Source organism: Fomitiporia mediterranea, assembly GCF_000271605.1.
Source record: "Fomitiporia mediterranea MF3/22 unplaced genomic scaffold FOMMEscaffold_5, whole genome shotgun sequence".
NCBI lineage: Eukaryota > Fungi > Basidiomycota > Agaricomycetes > Hymenochaetales > Hymenochaetaceae > Fomitiporia > Fomitiporia mediterranea.
This window is the reverse complement of record NW_006760390.1, coordinates 1,394,486-1,407,746: the sequence shown is the minus strand read 5'-3', so window position 1 is coordinate 1,407,746 and position 13,261 is coordinate 1,394,486. Positions and strand designations below refer to the sequence as shown.

Sequence of the window (13,261 nt, the reverse complement as noted above, 5' to 3'; positions counted from 1 at the left end):
TCTGTATTTCTGTTGTGTAGAATAGTTGTAGCCTGGGTCCCCTTGCTGAGCCTTCAGGTCCCCTCTACACTGTTGCTAACACCTGGTACACAATTAAAAACAGTATTACAAACTGATAACAATAGAAAACAAATGTCTGATATACTATACATAAACATAGTTAGTACACTTAGATACATTACAGACTGTACACAGCCAGATATAGTATTTGTAACAAATCAGTTAGCTAAATACCTTAATGACCCTAGTATAGAGTATTATCTAGCACTTAAACATTGTTACATGTACTTAAAAACTATGAACAATGTCTGGCTCCAACTTGGTAGCACAAATCAATCAATATTGAACAAATATACAGACACAGACAGTATGATGCAAGAAGGGCATTGTGCAATATCAGGATATGCATTTTACTTGAGTAATTCATTAGTTTTGTGGTCAAGTAAAAGACAAACACTGGTGGCAAATTCAACATATGAAGCTGAATTAATAGCTCTTACAAGAGGAACACAGGAAGCAATTACACTTACTTATTTAGCCAAAGAGATTCTGCAGGTCTCTGATACACCAATTAATATCTATTACAATAACAATGCTGTTATACAAACAGTTACATTAGACAAACTCAAATATTTAGAACAAACAAAGCATTTAGATTATAAGAAAGATTTTATTAAATGCTACATTGAGTTAGAGTACATAAATGTGAAATACATACAGACAAACAATCAACAAGCAAATATATTAACTAAAGCACTACATGTACCACAAGTCAAACATCTTACCAGTTTACTTAGACTAGTAAGAGTTTGAAGGGGAGTATTATGAGATGATTAGTTCATCAACAGACAAACCACAAGACAATGACTTCATAATGTCTCAGTTAGAATACATACAATATAAGGATGAGAGACACTGAGCAGTCAATTGTCACCTCACCCCTTGTCTATACATGCCCCCCTTAAGTTTTCCCTCTTAACAAGTAGTCTGAATATAAGCAAAGGGTAGTAAGAGTAAGTGATATGAGAACTGAATAACACACATAGTTTGTTGTCTTCCAGTCTGAAAATCTGTAAGGGGGGTCTGACCCCCCCTTTCAGAGTAGAAAGTCGTTCCATCCATCAAGTACCTGCCTTAAAAGGTATAAGTAAGATCATACAGATCTTATCTATACCCTTTTTGTACAGAAATGTGTCAGAGGTTGCCTTAAGTGAAATAGAATCAAAATGATCTAACAACTGCAGAAAAATGTGCTACGGTCTGGAATAATTTTTTTTTATTTCGCTTATAAGACAGGTACAAGTATTTTGGATTTTGGAAGCTTCCAAAATCTTACGGGAAGTCACCCACTGGACAAGATATTTTGGAAAGGTCATACAAGATGAATTGAATAACGATGAACATTATTTATTTCGCTGTATAGATCTCCAAAGAATCGAATAGCCGTCGTCCGAGTCAGAATCCTTCTCATCGTCATCATCACCTTCACCACTATCATCTGTCACTTCCCTCTCATAATCTGGGGATGTTATATCTACTTTGAAACTGTCCAACGCAAGCAGTCTGTGACGAACGACTAAATATTCGCTGCCCCACTTACTTTAAAGATTTATAGAATGTTTCGGCCTCTGCGTTCACTGAGAATGAAAGCTAAGTATCAAGTACGTTCGCGAAATTGGGAGGAACCCTCACACTTTATGTGAGTCAGCATAATTCCGGACATCCTGAAGTCTCTCCCGATCGACTCCAGGTTCTCAATAAGTGCTTTCCCAAGACCGGAACGACGAGAGCCTCCACTGGTTTGTAGTTCATAACTGGAAGGACTAAATTCAGTAACTCGACATTTCTTAGTTTAGTGTACTTGCACGTAAACAACGTTTCTCCCCTCGTCCCTCTCGAATCTGAAGACTGCATACGCAAGGACGTCTTCTGCGCTAAGTAAGCTTATGTCCTCTTCTTGTGAGTCGGGAGTGATCAACAAGAAGCGTGCATGTTCGTGGAACATTTGTTTTTGCTTCTGCTTAGGATCCCAAGGAAAGATGTCGCTTGACTCATAACTAACATGAATTGCAATTTGAGGACATGATTAGCGGGGCATTGCGTAGTGACTTACCCACATTGTCTTCATGTTTGTTTCGAATATCGTCCATATTGCCGTTTTTATTGCTTCGGATAGTTCAGAGGACTTGCATGCATGAACGGAATATCTTAGTCTTCCTCAGCAAATTTCCTAGAAATGGTGTTTGATTGCGTACTGCTTGCCCTTCACAGTCTGCTTACGAGGAACAGACTGCTGGATTTTGGCGGTTGCGGCCTTGAAGTCTAATTCAGCCACTTTTGTAAATGGTTCAAAGGAGTTAATTTGACTGTACAGAGTTTGCTCGTCTTATTGCCGGATGATTTGTGAGGGAGTCATCATCCATTTCGATCGCAACGACACCAGACAAGATGTGTTCAGCAAGCAAGTTGAGCAATGAAGACTTCTGATCTAGCCATACATTTCGATGACATCGTCGATCATTTAGTATCACGTGCTCGCTCACATACAGACGAGCCACCCACTGACCCAGACCCAAAATTTCCTTTTGCTTTGACAATTCCAGACATCCCTCCTGCTCAACACTGAAAATGAAACTTGACGCTACTGATCTGCGTTATGTCTCTTCAGATGAATTTAGGGTACTCACAGCGGTCCGCCTGTTATTTGCATATACACATGCATTGCAGCATTGCTTATGAGTGTCTTAGGTTGAAATGGGCTCGAAGAATCATGAAGTCGTGCCAACTGTCCTAATTTCCAAGATCGCGGGTTTACGGAGTGGAGGTGTCAACAAGATTCTTGGATCTCTTGCCAAGCGGAACCTAATTGCAAGAGTCCAGAATGCAAAGTGTACGTCGAGCTCAGCACGCTAGGTCTTGTCTTGTCTGTGGCTTATCCGCGGAAGAATTAGATGACGGCTATAGGTTGACCTATGGCGGATATGATTATCTTGCTATGCGAGCACTGTCCAAAAGAGATTCCATGTACTCTGTCGGAAATCAGATCGGGGTCGGGAAGGAGTCTGGTTAGTCTTTATGCGCCGATGAGTTGAATAGTTGCTCAAGTACTCGATATTTGTAGATATATACGTAGTGGCAGATGAAGAAGGGAAACAAATGGTGATGAAGATTCATCGGTAAGCGCGAAGTTTTCTATCGCCCGTCAGTTTCTTACCCAGAAGTAGATTAGGACGCATTTCGTTCCGTGCGATCAAGCAGAAGCGAGATTACATGGGAAAGCGAAAGTCTGCATCGTGGATGTATATGTCAAGACTCGCCGCTCAGAAAGAATGGGCGTTCATGAAAGTAAGTCTTTCTTGGAATTGCAGTCGAGCAGGTGTTGAATGGAAGATGTTTATAAGGTCTTGCACGAGCACGGGTTTCCCGTACCAACTCCGATAGATCAAGCTAGACATTGCATAGTCATGGAGTACATCGATGCTTTCCCATTGTAAGTTGACAGGCGCCTCTAGTGTCGTATACTGACCACGTTCTGACTTGTTCTTGACAGACGACAAATAGCTGAACTACCTTCACCGGGAAAACTTTACTCTCAGCTTATGGACCTCATAGTCCGCCTGGCTCATGCCGGTCTGATACACGGAGACTACAACGAGTTTAACATTCTAATTCACCGCGTTACCGGAGAACCAGTTGTTATTGACTTTCCCCAGATGGTGAGCACATCACATGAGAACGCTGAATGGTATGTATTGCCTCCTCATCCTACCAGAAAATATGTTTTGTTACGGAGAGAAGCACTGATCTTTCATATTCCCAGGTATTTCAATCGGGATGTCGAATGTATTCGACGGTTCTTCCGCCGACGGTTCCGATATGAAAGTGTGTTATATCCGCGCTTTAAGGCGGTCGTGAAGGAAGGTGAAGAAAAAGGGGAGAGCTTCCGATTGGATGTTGTCGTGTCTGCTAGCGGGTTTAGTAAAAAGGAAATGAAAACTCTGGAAGAGGTCTGTATTGTTTTTTTCAAGCGATTTATTATGCGATATTGATGATATATCTGATTGACGGCAGTACATGGAAAGTGTCAAAGAGGAGTCGAAGTCCCAGGATGAAGACGAAGCAGTCGAGGATGAGGAAATGGAGGAGGAAAGTGCGGGATCTGATGTCGAAGAAGAAGAAGCCGACGTCGATGAAATGGAGGAAGTCGAGAAATCGTCTGCCACGGAAGAACGACTGGATGTGTCTGTCGAGCCAGGCACGGCCGAGGGCGACAGCCTTCTGACTGCAGCTCGACACGAGAACATCAATGACGACGGTGGGCTTCGCACGACCCGCTCTTCACAGCAATCACAGCCGGCTGCGGAGACAGATTTGGAATCCGACTTGGACGCGCCGTCTCCTTCCGACACTGAGTCTGAACTTTCGCGCCGTTCAGGAGAGCGAGATTATCGCAGTTCCGCGCCATCCCCATCCCCGTCACTTGTCGCACGTGCTGCTTCCCTGTCTCTCAGTCCGAGCGGAGCAGCTTCCGACGATATTCATGTACCCGGACTGGACCCTAGCCACAACACTAGTGTCGACGCTGAGGAACAAGCGCCAATCGCAATTTCCGAGAACCCCGTACAACAGAGATTTACGCGAGCGCACTCGATTAAAGAGCGCGTCGTATCAGACATCGCTCGGAACCAAGCACGGCAGGGCAAGTACCACTCGAGGCGTGCTGCACGCAAGATCGGGCGCCCCAAGGGTAGCAAGGCAAAACAGGACATGCGGGTCAAATTGGATCGCAGTGGGGGATGGGAATAATTTGATGTATTCTATCCTTATGCATGCTTTGATGTTTTGGTTTCTGAATGTAAGTTTGTAGCAATCACGCTTGTACGGCATACTATTTGCCTTCCTGCCCCACGTTCATTGGCGAGATGTACATACTGTAGTCAATCAATTCAATAGTTGATATACTCACTAAAATAAGCCGAGAGGATTTCTTGGAGCCGCAGGAGCAGTTGTATCGCCGATGCTGTCCGCACAATTTTCACCGTCAAAGCGTCAGATCTCAAGCTAGTCTCGGACCAAACTCACTTTGACACATCCTCATCCTCGCCATTTTATTCCAAGGTCACAATATCAGTACGTACTGTATGACGAATAGTCGTACCTTCTGCTTGCCTAGCAATTGTCAGGTACAAGGCCAAGGTGTCGAAGTAAAGTCTGTGGGGAACACCCGAGGAAATGCGTAAAGGGTACTAGCAAGAGTAGACCCATGAACGGACAAATAGCATCAATAGTACCATAATTTCTTGAGCCTTCATTCACACGCATAGCAGGTGGCTCAGGGCAAAGGCCATTGCACATCGTCCAGGCGCCCGAAGAAGGTCGAGACATTGATTGCTACGAAGCCGTACCGAACGATGGGCGGGATAACGGCATGTTGCACACTTCGAAACAGCGAACCCCTGTCAGTCAGAAGACCTCTCATGATCGAACGAGGCGTTACCCCAGATTTTAAGCCAATAAGGATAACCAGTTCGAAAAAGAAACATCTCCACAAAATATATGTCGTGTGGGTATCAAAGAGGCTAACGATGAACAAATGATTGGCAGATCGTACAACTACCCTGTGCACTCGAAGACCAGCGTGTACACCACATTGGGACGAAATACGCACGACACTGAAATCCAAAGGATCCCTCCGGTGTCTGTTTGACAGCACTACAGGTTCGGCCATCAACACTATTGCCAACTTGGGGGGTTTCAATGGCTAGAACTGTGCAAGACAAGTTCCTGAAGCACCTCTTCCAGAGAAATATCAACGACCTGCCACTTACAACAAGACCTTTACCACTGGAATGAATCTGGACATTGGCGGGAGTCTTGCCTGATCTCACTTTACGGTACAGAATGAACAGCAACTGATTGAATCTCTACAGACTGTAATCACGTACACAGTACAAGGGAGGCCCCGCGGCTGTTGGCAGCTCGTGTGGTTGACGGGTGCAAATTCTGGAGATATATACACAAGTCGGGGAAGAATACGAAGGTGAGGGTCGGTCATGTCCAAATCAGTAAGGAAATATACGTATCCGGCGATAAGCACCACGGTCCTAGACCTTCGCATCCGGAAAACACTGCTCGATTCCTTCGCAGTTAACGTCTAATGCAGCCTTGGAAATAAACGAAGTAGTCCATTAACAGTATGCAAGCGGAGAGAAATTGACGAAAGGACCCAAGATTAGACGCGCGTCTATTCTCGGGTGTTAGTCAATATTTTGGTCGGGAAAGGTACAAACGTACATGTATTAGTACTTATTCATGAGGTAGTGTTTGAATCTACCACGAATTTGTTCTTTGGTCTTGATTGGTTCTCAGTCATGCCCTTCCCACTGCCCGTCACACCAACTGCAGAAAAACAGAAAGGTCGTAGTTAGCAAAACAGTCTGCAAAGAAAAGAAAATACATCCGAAACGAAGGCCTCACCCTTTCCATGCGGGTTGTCCGGCGTCTTGAAGATGCTCGTACCCGCGACACCAGCAATGTGGATGCCCTTCCTTTCAGACTTCTTTGCAAACTTCTGCCAACTGGCCTTCTTTTCATTCTGTTCCTTTGCTTTCGCAGCGCGGAGTTCAAGCTTCTTCTCGTTCTTCTTCTTCTTGCGCTCACGCTCGTCCTCGTCCTCTTTCGTCAGCTTTCGCTTGCCCGCGGCGCCGCCCGATGCTCCGCCATACGGTCCAGGTCCGGAGAGATGAGTCGCAGTGGGAGGCTTAAGCTCATTAGCTTTCACAAGCTCAGTAGTGTTGTAGCCTTTGAATACAATGCTGAATACGCGGTTGTCTGCTGCGCCACCCACGTGGGTGATTCGTGCGGGATACCAGTGGCCGTCTCCAGAGTACTTTGCGAGGCACTCATCCCCAGCCGTCCAAGTTTTCCCATTTGCACCCGCGACGGCTGTCTGGGTCGTCTTACGACTAGTTTCTGGCTTATTCTGAGCTTGTGACTGGGAAATGGCAGACTGAGTGAGGTCTATGATCTGCTTCAGTTCCGAAGCGAGGTCCTTCAGCTCCGTGTTCTCAGGGTCGTCCTTGAGAGCGAGCTCAACCTGTGACAACTGCACCTGAAAAGTCTCTAGCTCGTTCTGATCCATAATATCTCCTCCCGCGTAACCTCGGTCTTAAAAGTAGGGAAATGGAGCGCTGGCTGGGGAGGTGGTGATGGTTAAAGGCGTAACAAACTGTGGCAATCATGTGTGTATGCCAAATACGGCCAAACTTCCCGTTTAGGCAGAGTGTACAGGTTATGCTTTCAGATATTAATATCGACAAGCAAAGTACTAGCCCTAGCCCTTTATTAAGTTTATATACCAGAGCTGGTCCCCCAATAAAAGGTATGATAGTGTCTTTGTAGTTGAATAATTAATGAATCAGACTCAGCATCCATATTTGATAAAATCTATTTCATCCGTTGCTCAAATTAAGTTATCCTCATCGATGGACAATCTGTTAATCCCCTTAGACAGCATCCCCGCCTATTTAATTCGTGGTAGTATTCGGAACGCGCTTGTACATTTATCAATATCAACAGCCAACCATGTGGACAAGGTTACGGAATCCGATAGATGTCCATGTATTTCCCTGACCACTCCACACCCTCTCGTAAGTAATTCAACAGAGAAAAGCCCACTCAACCGCTGGACAAGAAATGGATTTATTGACGGGATTGAGAAACCATCACAGTAGCTACGGATGCTTAATAAATTTATCGCCGAAGAGCCAATTGAGTCTCGTTGGAGAGTAACCTGCTATTCTCTAGCACTACGAGACTGTTTAAAACGCAGTCAATTGCTATCATGAGCCCGCGGCTGATTATTACTGTGTGACGCTCCGCGAGAAAAGTTACTCGACAACCCGAGTCCGTAAGTCTCCCCCTGCCCTTGAGATTGTGCTCTGATCCTCTCGTGGTTCGCACGCATTGCTGCAATCTCGCGAGCGTTATTCATCTACGGAGACAAGAATATCAGAAGTAGCTCACGAGACATGTGATAAGTGGAGTCATGGGAGAGTGTAACCGAGAAGAAGGGAGGATCTAAGGCTAGACGAGGCAGGTTTTACTACAAGAGCTCGGAGCTAGGGGGAAGGTGTGGTTGTAAAGTAAGTACAATGGTTAGTTACTCACTGCACGTTCGATTTCAAGTAGTTGTGTGCGGACTCGGACGAAGTCATGCTGCAGTCCTGCGACCATACCCTGAATATAAAGAAGCGAATGTAAACACATGGAAGAGATCATCGGGGACCTCGAAATTCAAGGAGCAAATCACCGAATGCCACATATCCAAGGAAGTGCGTTACATTAAATATAAGAATAAGAAGGTATTTAATTCTCGAATATAAAGACGCGAAAACAATGGGAACGAGAGTACTCGAAAGCGCATTTCGCAAGAGTGGGGTGATTTGGGAATTGTACCCTCCAAAGGGAAATGTCGAATTCCAAGGGGGTCAGAACTAGAAGCACGCACCTTTGCAATTTTGCAATTTAGACCTCTGTACACTTCGAGATCCTTGACATCCACAGGGAAGAGGTCAATGCCGAGCAACTGGCTGTGAAGGCGATCAATGTGTGCTTCGAGTGAGGCGGAATATATTGTACGCCGATGCGGCGTCCCCAAAGTCGCACTGGTAATCAACACAGCGTCAGCATTGTGAATGAACAGCTGAATGAGATTCGAACAAAGAGGAAGCGAGTATTCACGAGATGCGGAACTGTCGATAACAAAGGAGCGTAAAAATAAGATGAAAGAAAGGGCGAAATGACCTACATTTCATGGGGAGTGAATATGTATTTCTCGAGCGAATGAGTCCACATACGCCTAGAGTTGCGTTTTTTACGCTCGGTCGTATTGCCAGAGTGGTCGGTAAGTGATGTACTACTAGCAGCTTCGTCCAGCGGAGCGTTGTCAGTTACTGGAGAAGCTCGTTCTGGCGAAGCAGATTCTCCGCTCGTGTTTGACGAAGGAGAGAAGGAAGTCAAGCTATCTGCGGCAGAGCCATTCATGTAGAATAGCGATTTTGCGGGCGTCATCGGCGTCGATAATTGCGTGCATGGGCTGTCAATAGAACTATGTGGCCTTGAATACGGAGATTCAGACGGGTGTTCATTGACCTTGACCAGGTTTTGCGTCTGAAGTGCTGGCGGGCGCGGTCTCATAGAATTATTCTGGTACGGATCGTGCATGAATCCGACCGGAGGAACAGTTGGTTTGTCCGCAAGGGTTTGGGATTGAGATGGAAGGGCCTGTTGGTAGACATTTTCGAAGAAATAAGGTTGCATCGCACTATCGTGGTCAACAGGGCTTAGGCTAGCGTTAGTGCGGGCGTCAGTTTAACATCCTGAAATATGCATATATGCAAGATTGAAAGATTGAGCTGACTTTGGAGGGACGTTGTGAGGCGTCCGGGTGTTAGACTGGTCAAAGTGCTGGTGAGGAGTGCCCGAATACTGAGCGTCCTGCATAGCGAAACAAATGGGAGAGATGGGGAGAAACAATGATGCAGATATAGTCAATGTCGGAGTTCAGATTTGAAGCATATTTGAGCGCGACTGTGACGGCACAGTTGCGTACTTAAAAATAATATCATACAATACTATATTTTCCATAAAAGGAGTAAATTGCGTTGTGTTTGCCGGAAGTTGAGTTACGAAATATGAGAGCACTCATCCGTACAGGAAGCAGAGAAGAAGAAGAAGTTACACGCGATGTGATCCTGTGCTTGGTCAGCTTGAGCTGGAGATCGAGGGTGTAAAAGTTTTAGATGCCGTAGGGTTAGGCTAAAAGCTTCCCTCAGTTTCTCGTCACGTGTATGCCATTTGCACATTACTCCTGCGTCAAATTCAGAAGTCAAATTCTAATCGTTCCTGTGTCCTCAGCTTTCGAATTTGTCCCGAGTCAGTTCTAGAGTGTGCTCCGTTTTATGTGTTACTTCTCTGCTCGTCCTGTGTCCTCCTGACTTTTCTCGATGGCGGTTACGTACTGCATCACGGTATGGAAGGCTGTGCCAGTGGTAAACAAATGTCGATGCAATTGAAAGAGGCTGCCGATGCATCTGAGATCCAAGGCATAAGTGTCGATCTAGGCCAGCGTGTGTCTAACGCCACCCAGCAAAGCGCTTATGAGAATGGCCATCAAATCTGTATCCGTTGCATACATTAGCAGCCGGCCGAAATATTACGGAACAGGGTTGAATGAATGAACACTCTAGCTCACTTCTGATTCTCTGTCATACGCTGTCTTTCCCAGTGGTATTTATACCATCCATGTCTTCTCCGATGCGCCATAATTCCACCACACAATCCCCACAACCATGCTTGTCCATACATCCAACCATCTCCTTCCCCAGTCTGACGGGGCTCCAGCCGTTCTAAGCAGCCCATCGACTAGCTCTTATATCCCCGACATCCCCTACGACGATTTCACTCGTCCTCGGCATGACCAGGCGGATACTAGCACTTCGCATATCTATTCAAGTCGTCGTGACCGTCGCATGCTCATTGCGCCTTATCCTCTTTCCATCACCACCAGTGCCGGCCCATCTCAGCTTCAGAACCAATATATTAAGGTTCCGCAAAATTGTCACCAAGTCCCTCTCCATTCGCCACGACCAGTCGCATTCTTTAACACTGCGCAAGCTTTCGACAACGCAGCATATAACTCCAACGTTCACTCCTCACTTGCCTTTTCATCTGGTGCTCATGGTACAATACTAGGGTCCTTTCCTATGCAACCCGAGCCAACGAACCTGAGAGATGTAGCTTTGGGTGAACTCACAGCGACGCAGATGGCATGTTTTTCCATGCTCTCACGCAATGTACCCTCGCCCTCGTCGACTCCCTGTGCATCTGCTTATGTCGGGTCGAACCAGTCATGCGACAATGGACCCTCCTTTGCACAAATCCAGATGCCGCAAGTCCCTTCAATTCCGCGCGTCGCTTCTGCTCATGCGCTTCCGTCTCTGCCGTCCGACCTTTGTACTTCAGACAAGCCTAATGGTGCACCGTATCTTCCCGACGCAATTCCGCCAGAAAGGTCGCAATTGCATATTAAACCCAGTAGTGCCCTAGCGCCGCCAAGCGACACCTTTCCCACGCCGGTGGAACTCCTCAACGAGCTGTCCCTACTGGACGCAGAAGTGATACAAAGGGACCGTCGTCGTGCTGAACGCCGTAAGGCACTGCTGACGCATGAATCAGAGGCCCTTGGATTTCCCCCAACCGATCCGTAGGATATATTTCCCAGTAGTCATCCCTCTCGTAACTGATCACGTTCATAAGGGATACAATCTCGACGCACGACAAGAAACGCCTGTATCTCGACTGTCTTGAGCAATACGTTGTATACTTACACAACCAGTTACGTCTTGCTGGTGTTGAACCTGTTCCAGTCGAGCGTGTCTCTTCCGGACGTGGCCTTACTAGTCGCTCGATTCGAGTAAGTCCGTAATTTCATGCATGATTTAGTCGGTGTTAATGCTTTTCGCTTCATTGCAAATTCTCGTCTTTCCCGTTTTTCCTGTCTTTCTCCGATACCTGCCAGACAATGATCGTATACCTGAAGTCGACTACCGCAAAATTACACATACGAAAAGCAGAAGCGGAGACTAAGGTATTTTACCTGACTTCTTAACCCTAGTCCAAGCACATTTACAATTGGCCGAACATAGTATGCCGAACTGCAGGCGCAGCTTGGCGCAGATGCTGATTCAGCGGCGCCATTTCTTATGGCAACTACGGACTTCAACTATGCCAACTTAGGCACACCGAACACGAGTTTGCAACAACTGACTCAGAACGAGAGGCCGGGACCGAAATCAAGCTCAAGCTCAAGTACTGGTGTGAACGGAAGCAATGCGACGAAGATGAATTCGAGCGGGATGCGTCGGCACACTATTGCCACATCGGGCCAGGCAGATCTGGCGCCACAATCAATGCAAAATTGCTTTACAGAGACTGCGACTGGAACTGCGACTGGAGCCAGCGCATACATTCAGCCTGTGTATCCCTTCCCCTGATCCTCATGCTTCTGCCCTTCCATTCCGTCGCCCGAGCATTCCCCGGTCCAGTCAAAAATTGCTGCTCATATTGTCTGATACTATTCGTTGCATGCTTCAATCATTCATTAGCTCTCGTTCGGCATCATCTTCTAGCAATTTATCACCTTCCTGCGTTCCTTCTGTATATTCGTTTATGCAAGATCTATGCTTCCTGTCCACCGTCTCTTCATGATATTCGTGCCGTATGCTAGACGCCTTACATTCTGGTAAACGATTCGAGCCCGCAGAATTAGAACTGCGTCTAAGATATATTTATTTGTTCAATTCGCTGCCGTCTTCCATTCCCAAGCACGTGTCGCAATTAAACTTAGATCACCATTATCGGACGTGCCTTCTTTGTACGTGTACGTGTAACGTCGCAATTATTCATTATATTATATTTGTGCACACTCGGCCTGGGTCTATTTCCTGTTGTTGTAGTGGGAGCTTATTGAGTTGATTTGTATAATGGCGGGTTGTCTTTCCGACGCGGTTTATCATAGTATGACTGTCAGTAATCCTATCCTCTCTCGCACCCGCGTTCTGACATTTCGTCTATTGCTCGTCCATCCCGCAGTACTATACATGAATCGCGTTCAAGCCGATCTTCGAACAAGCAGACACGAAGTCCTTCTTATGACACTATCCGGTTATGCAAGGCCATTCACTGAAATCTCATGGCTATACCAGTACTGCATGTGCAGAGTACTAATCATTATTAGGTGCACAAATGCTGCATGCATTGCATGGTGAAAGCATGCTAATATGAGACATGCATATGCATCAGCACATGGCCTAACTATGCATCTGCATCGGCGCCCTATGCGTACAAGCTCTTACCAGCGAAATCACTCAGAGTCAAATATAGACCATTGAAGCATACGGTCATTCCGATGTTTAGACCTCGTTCGACTTCTAGATGTTCTTTATTCTTGAGAAGATTAATTCTAATAGGGTTTTGGGAGGTTCTTTCTGTCTTGCTTACCACCGCCGGTTTGCCTAATTTGGAGTGAGATGCCCTTTACAGACAACATGACCCACTGTTTCAAGCGTTTGAGTTCAGACCTAAAATGATTTGTGACACGAACATGTCCTCTTGTAATGCACTTCGTTCCTATTCGCATCTATTTCACTTGGGGAATTGTACCTGCAAATTAATCTGCTGTTTGGAAAGGGCTGTACAT

General features: G+C 46.0%; 5 protein-coding genes across 5 annotated transcripts; 2 read left to right on the top strand and 3 right to left on the bottom strand.

The window, feature by feature from the left end:
- Positions 1-1,403: 1,403 nt before the first annotated feature.
- Positions 1,404-2,128, bottom strand: FOMMEDRAFT_146015 (uncharacterized protein; the record flags this gene model as incomplete). Its single annotated transcript, XM_007265410.1, has 5 exons — positions 1,404-1,545; positions 1,601-1,637; positions 1,693-1,814; positions 1,866-2,057; positions 2,118-2,128. 5 exons carry the CDS (start codon positions 2,126-2,128, stop codon positions 1,404-1,406), a joined length of 504 nt encoding a protein of 167 aa, XP_007265472.1.
- Positions 2,129-2,628: 500 nt separating this feature from the next.
- On the top strand, positions 2,629-4,049 carry FOMMEDRAFT_82658 (RIO1-domain-containing protein; the record flags this gene model as incomplete). The annotated part of the gene is made up of 8 exons (XM_007265409.1): positions 2,629-2,691; positions 2,749-2,890; positions 2,952-3,065; positions 3,122-3,176; positions 3,222-3,345; positions 3,402-3,490; positions 3,551-3,745; positions 3,821-4,049. 8 exons carry the CDS (start codon positions 2,629-2,631, stop codon positions 4,047-4,049), a joined length of 1,011 nt encoding a protein of 336 aa, XP_007265471.1.
- A 1,283-nt stretch (positions 4,050-5,332) lies between these two features.
- FOMMEDRAFT_27716 (uncharacterized protein) lies at positions 5,333-7,141 on the bottom strand (the record flags this gene model as incomplete). Its single annotated transcript, XM_007265408.1, has 6 exons — positions 5,333-5,761; positions 5,829-5,924; positions 5,946-6,003; positions 6,130-6,164; positions 6,335-6,399; positions 6,478-7,141. The coding sequence occupies 6 exons, from the start codon at positions 7,139-7,141 to the stop codon at positions 5,333-5,335; spliced, it is 1,347 nt and encodes a 448-aa protein (XP_007265470.1).
- Positions 7,142-7,693: 552 nt separating this feature from the next.
- On the bottom strand, positions 7,694-9,448 carry FOMMEDRAFT_106123 (uncharacterized protein). The gene is made up of 5 exons (XM_007265407.1): positions 9,422-9,448; positions 8,810-9,349; positions 8,510-8,666; positions 8,170-8,238; positions 7,694-7,993 (listed from the first exon to the last, which is right to left on the bottom strand). Exons 2-5 carry the CDS (start codon positions 9,319-9,321, stop codon positions 7,832-7,834), a joined length of 900 nt encoding a protein of 299 aa, XP_007265469.1. The 5' UTR covers positions 9,322-9,349; positions 9,422-9,448; the 3' UTR covers positions 7,694-7,831.
- An 893-nt stretch (positions 9,449-10,341) lies between these two features.
- On the top strand, positions 10,342-12,314 carry FOMMEDRAFT_146012 (uncharacterized protein). The gene is made up of 4 exons (XM_007265406.1): positions 10,342-11,266; positions 11,320-11,476; positions 11,582-11,650; positions 11,709-12,314. The coding sequence occupies exons 1-4, from the start codon at positions 10,353-10,355 to the stop codon at positions 12,054-12,056; spliced, it is 1,488 nt and encodes a 495-aa protein (XP_007265468.1). The 5' UTR covers positions 10,342-10,352; the 3' UTR covers positions 12,057-12,314.
- The last annotated feature ends 947 nt before the right edge of the window (positions 12,315-13,261 follow it).

Coding starts and splice junctions, on each gene's coding strand:
- FOMMEDRAFT_106123 (XM_007265407.1), bottom strand. CDS start 9,321: ATGCAACCTTATTTCTTCGAAAATGTCTACCAACAGGCCCTTCCATCT. Junction 8,667..8,809: donor ATATTCACTCCCCATGAAAT/GTAGGTCATTTC, acceptor GTTGATTACCAG/TGCGACTTTGGGGACGCCGC. Junction 8,239..8,509: donor TAAATTGCAAAATTGCAAAG/GTGCGTGCTTCT, acceptor CTTTATATTCAG/GGTATGGTCGCAGGACTGCA.
- FOMMEDRAFT_146012 (XM_007265406.1), top strand. CDS start 10,353: ATGCTTGTCCATACATCCAACCATCTCCTTCCCCAGTCTGACGGGGCT. Junction 11,267..11,319: donor GGATTTCCCCCAACCGATCC/GTAGGATATATT, acceptor CACGTTCATAAG/GGATACAATCTCGACGCACG. Junction 11,651..11,708: donor AAGCAGAAGCGGAGACTAAG/GTATTTTACCTG, acceptor GGCCGAACATAG/TATGCCGAACTGCAGGCGCA.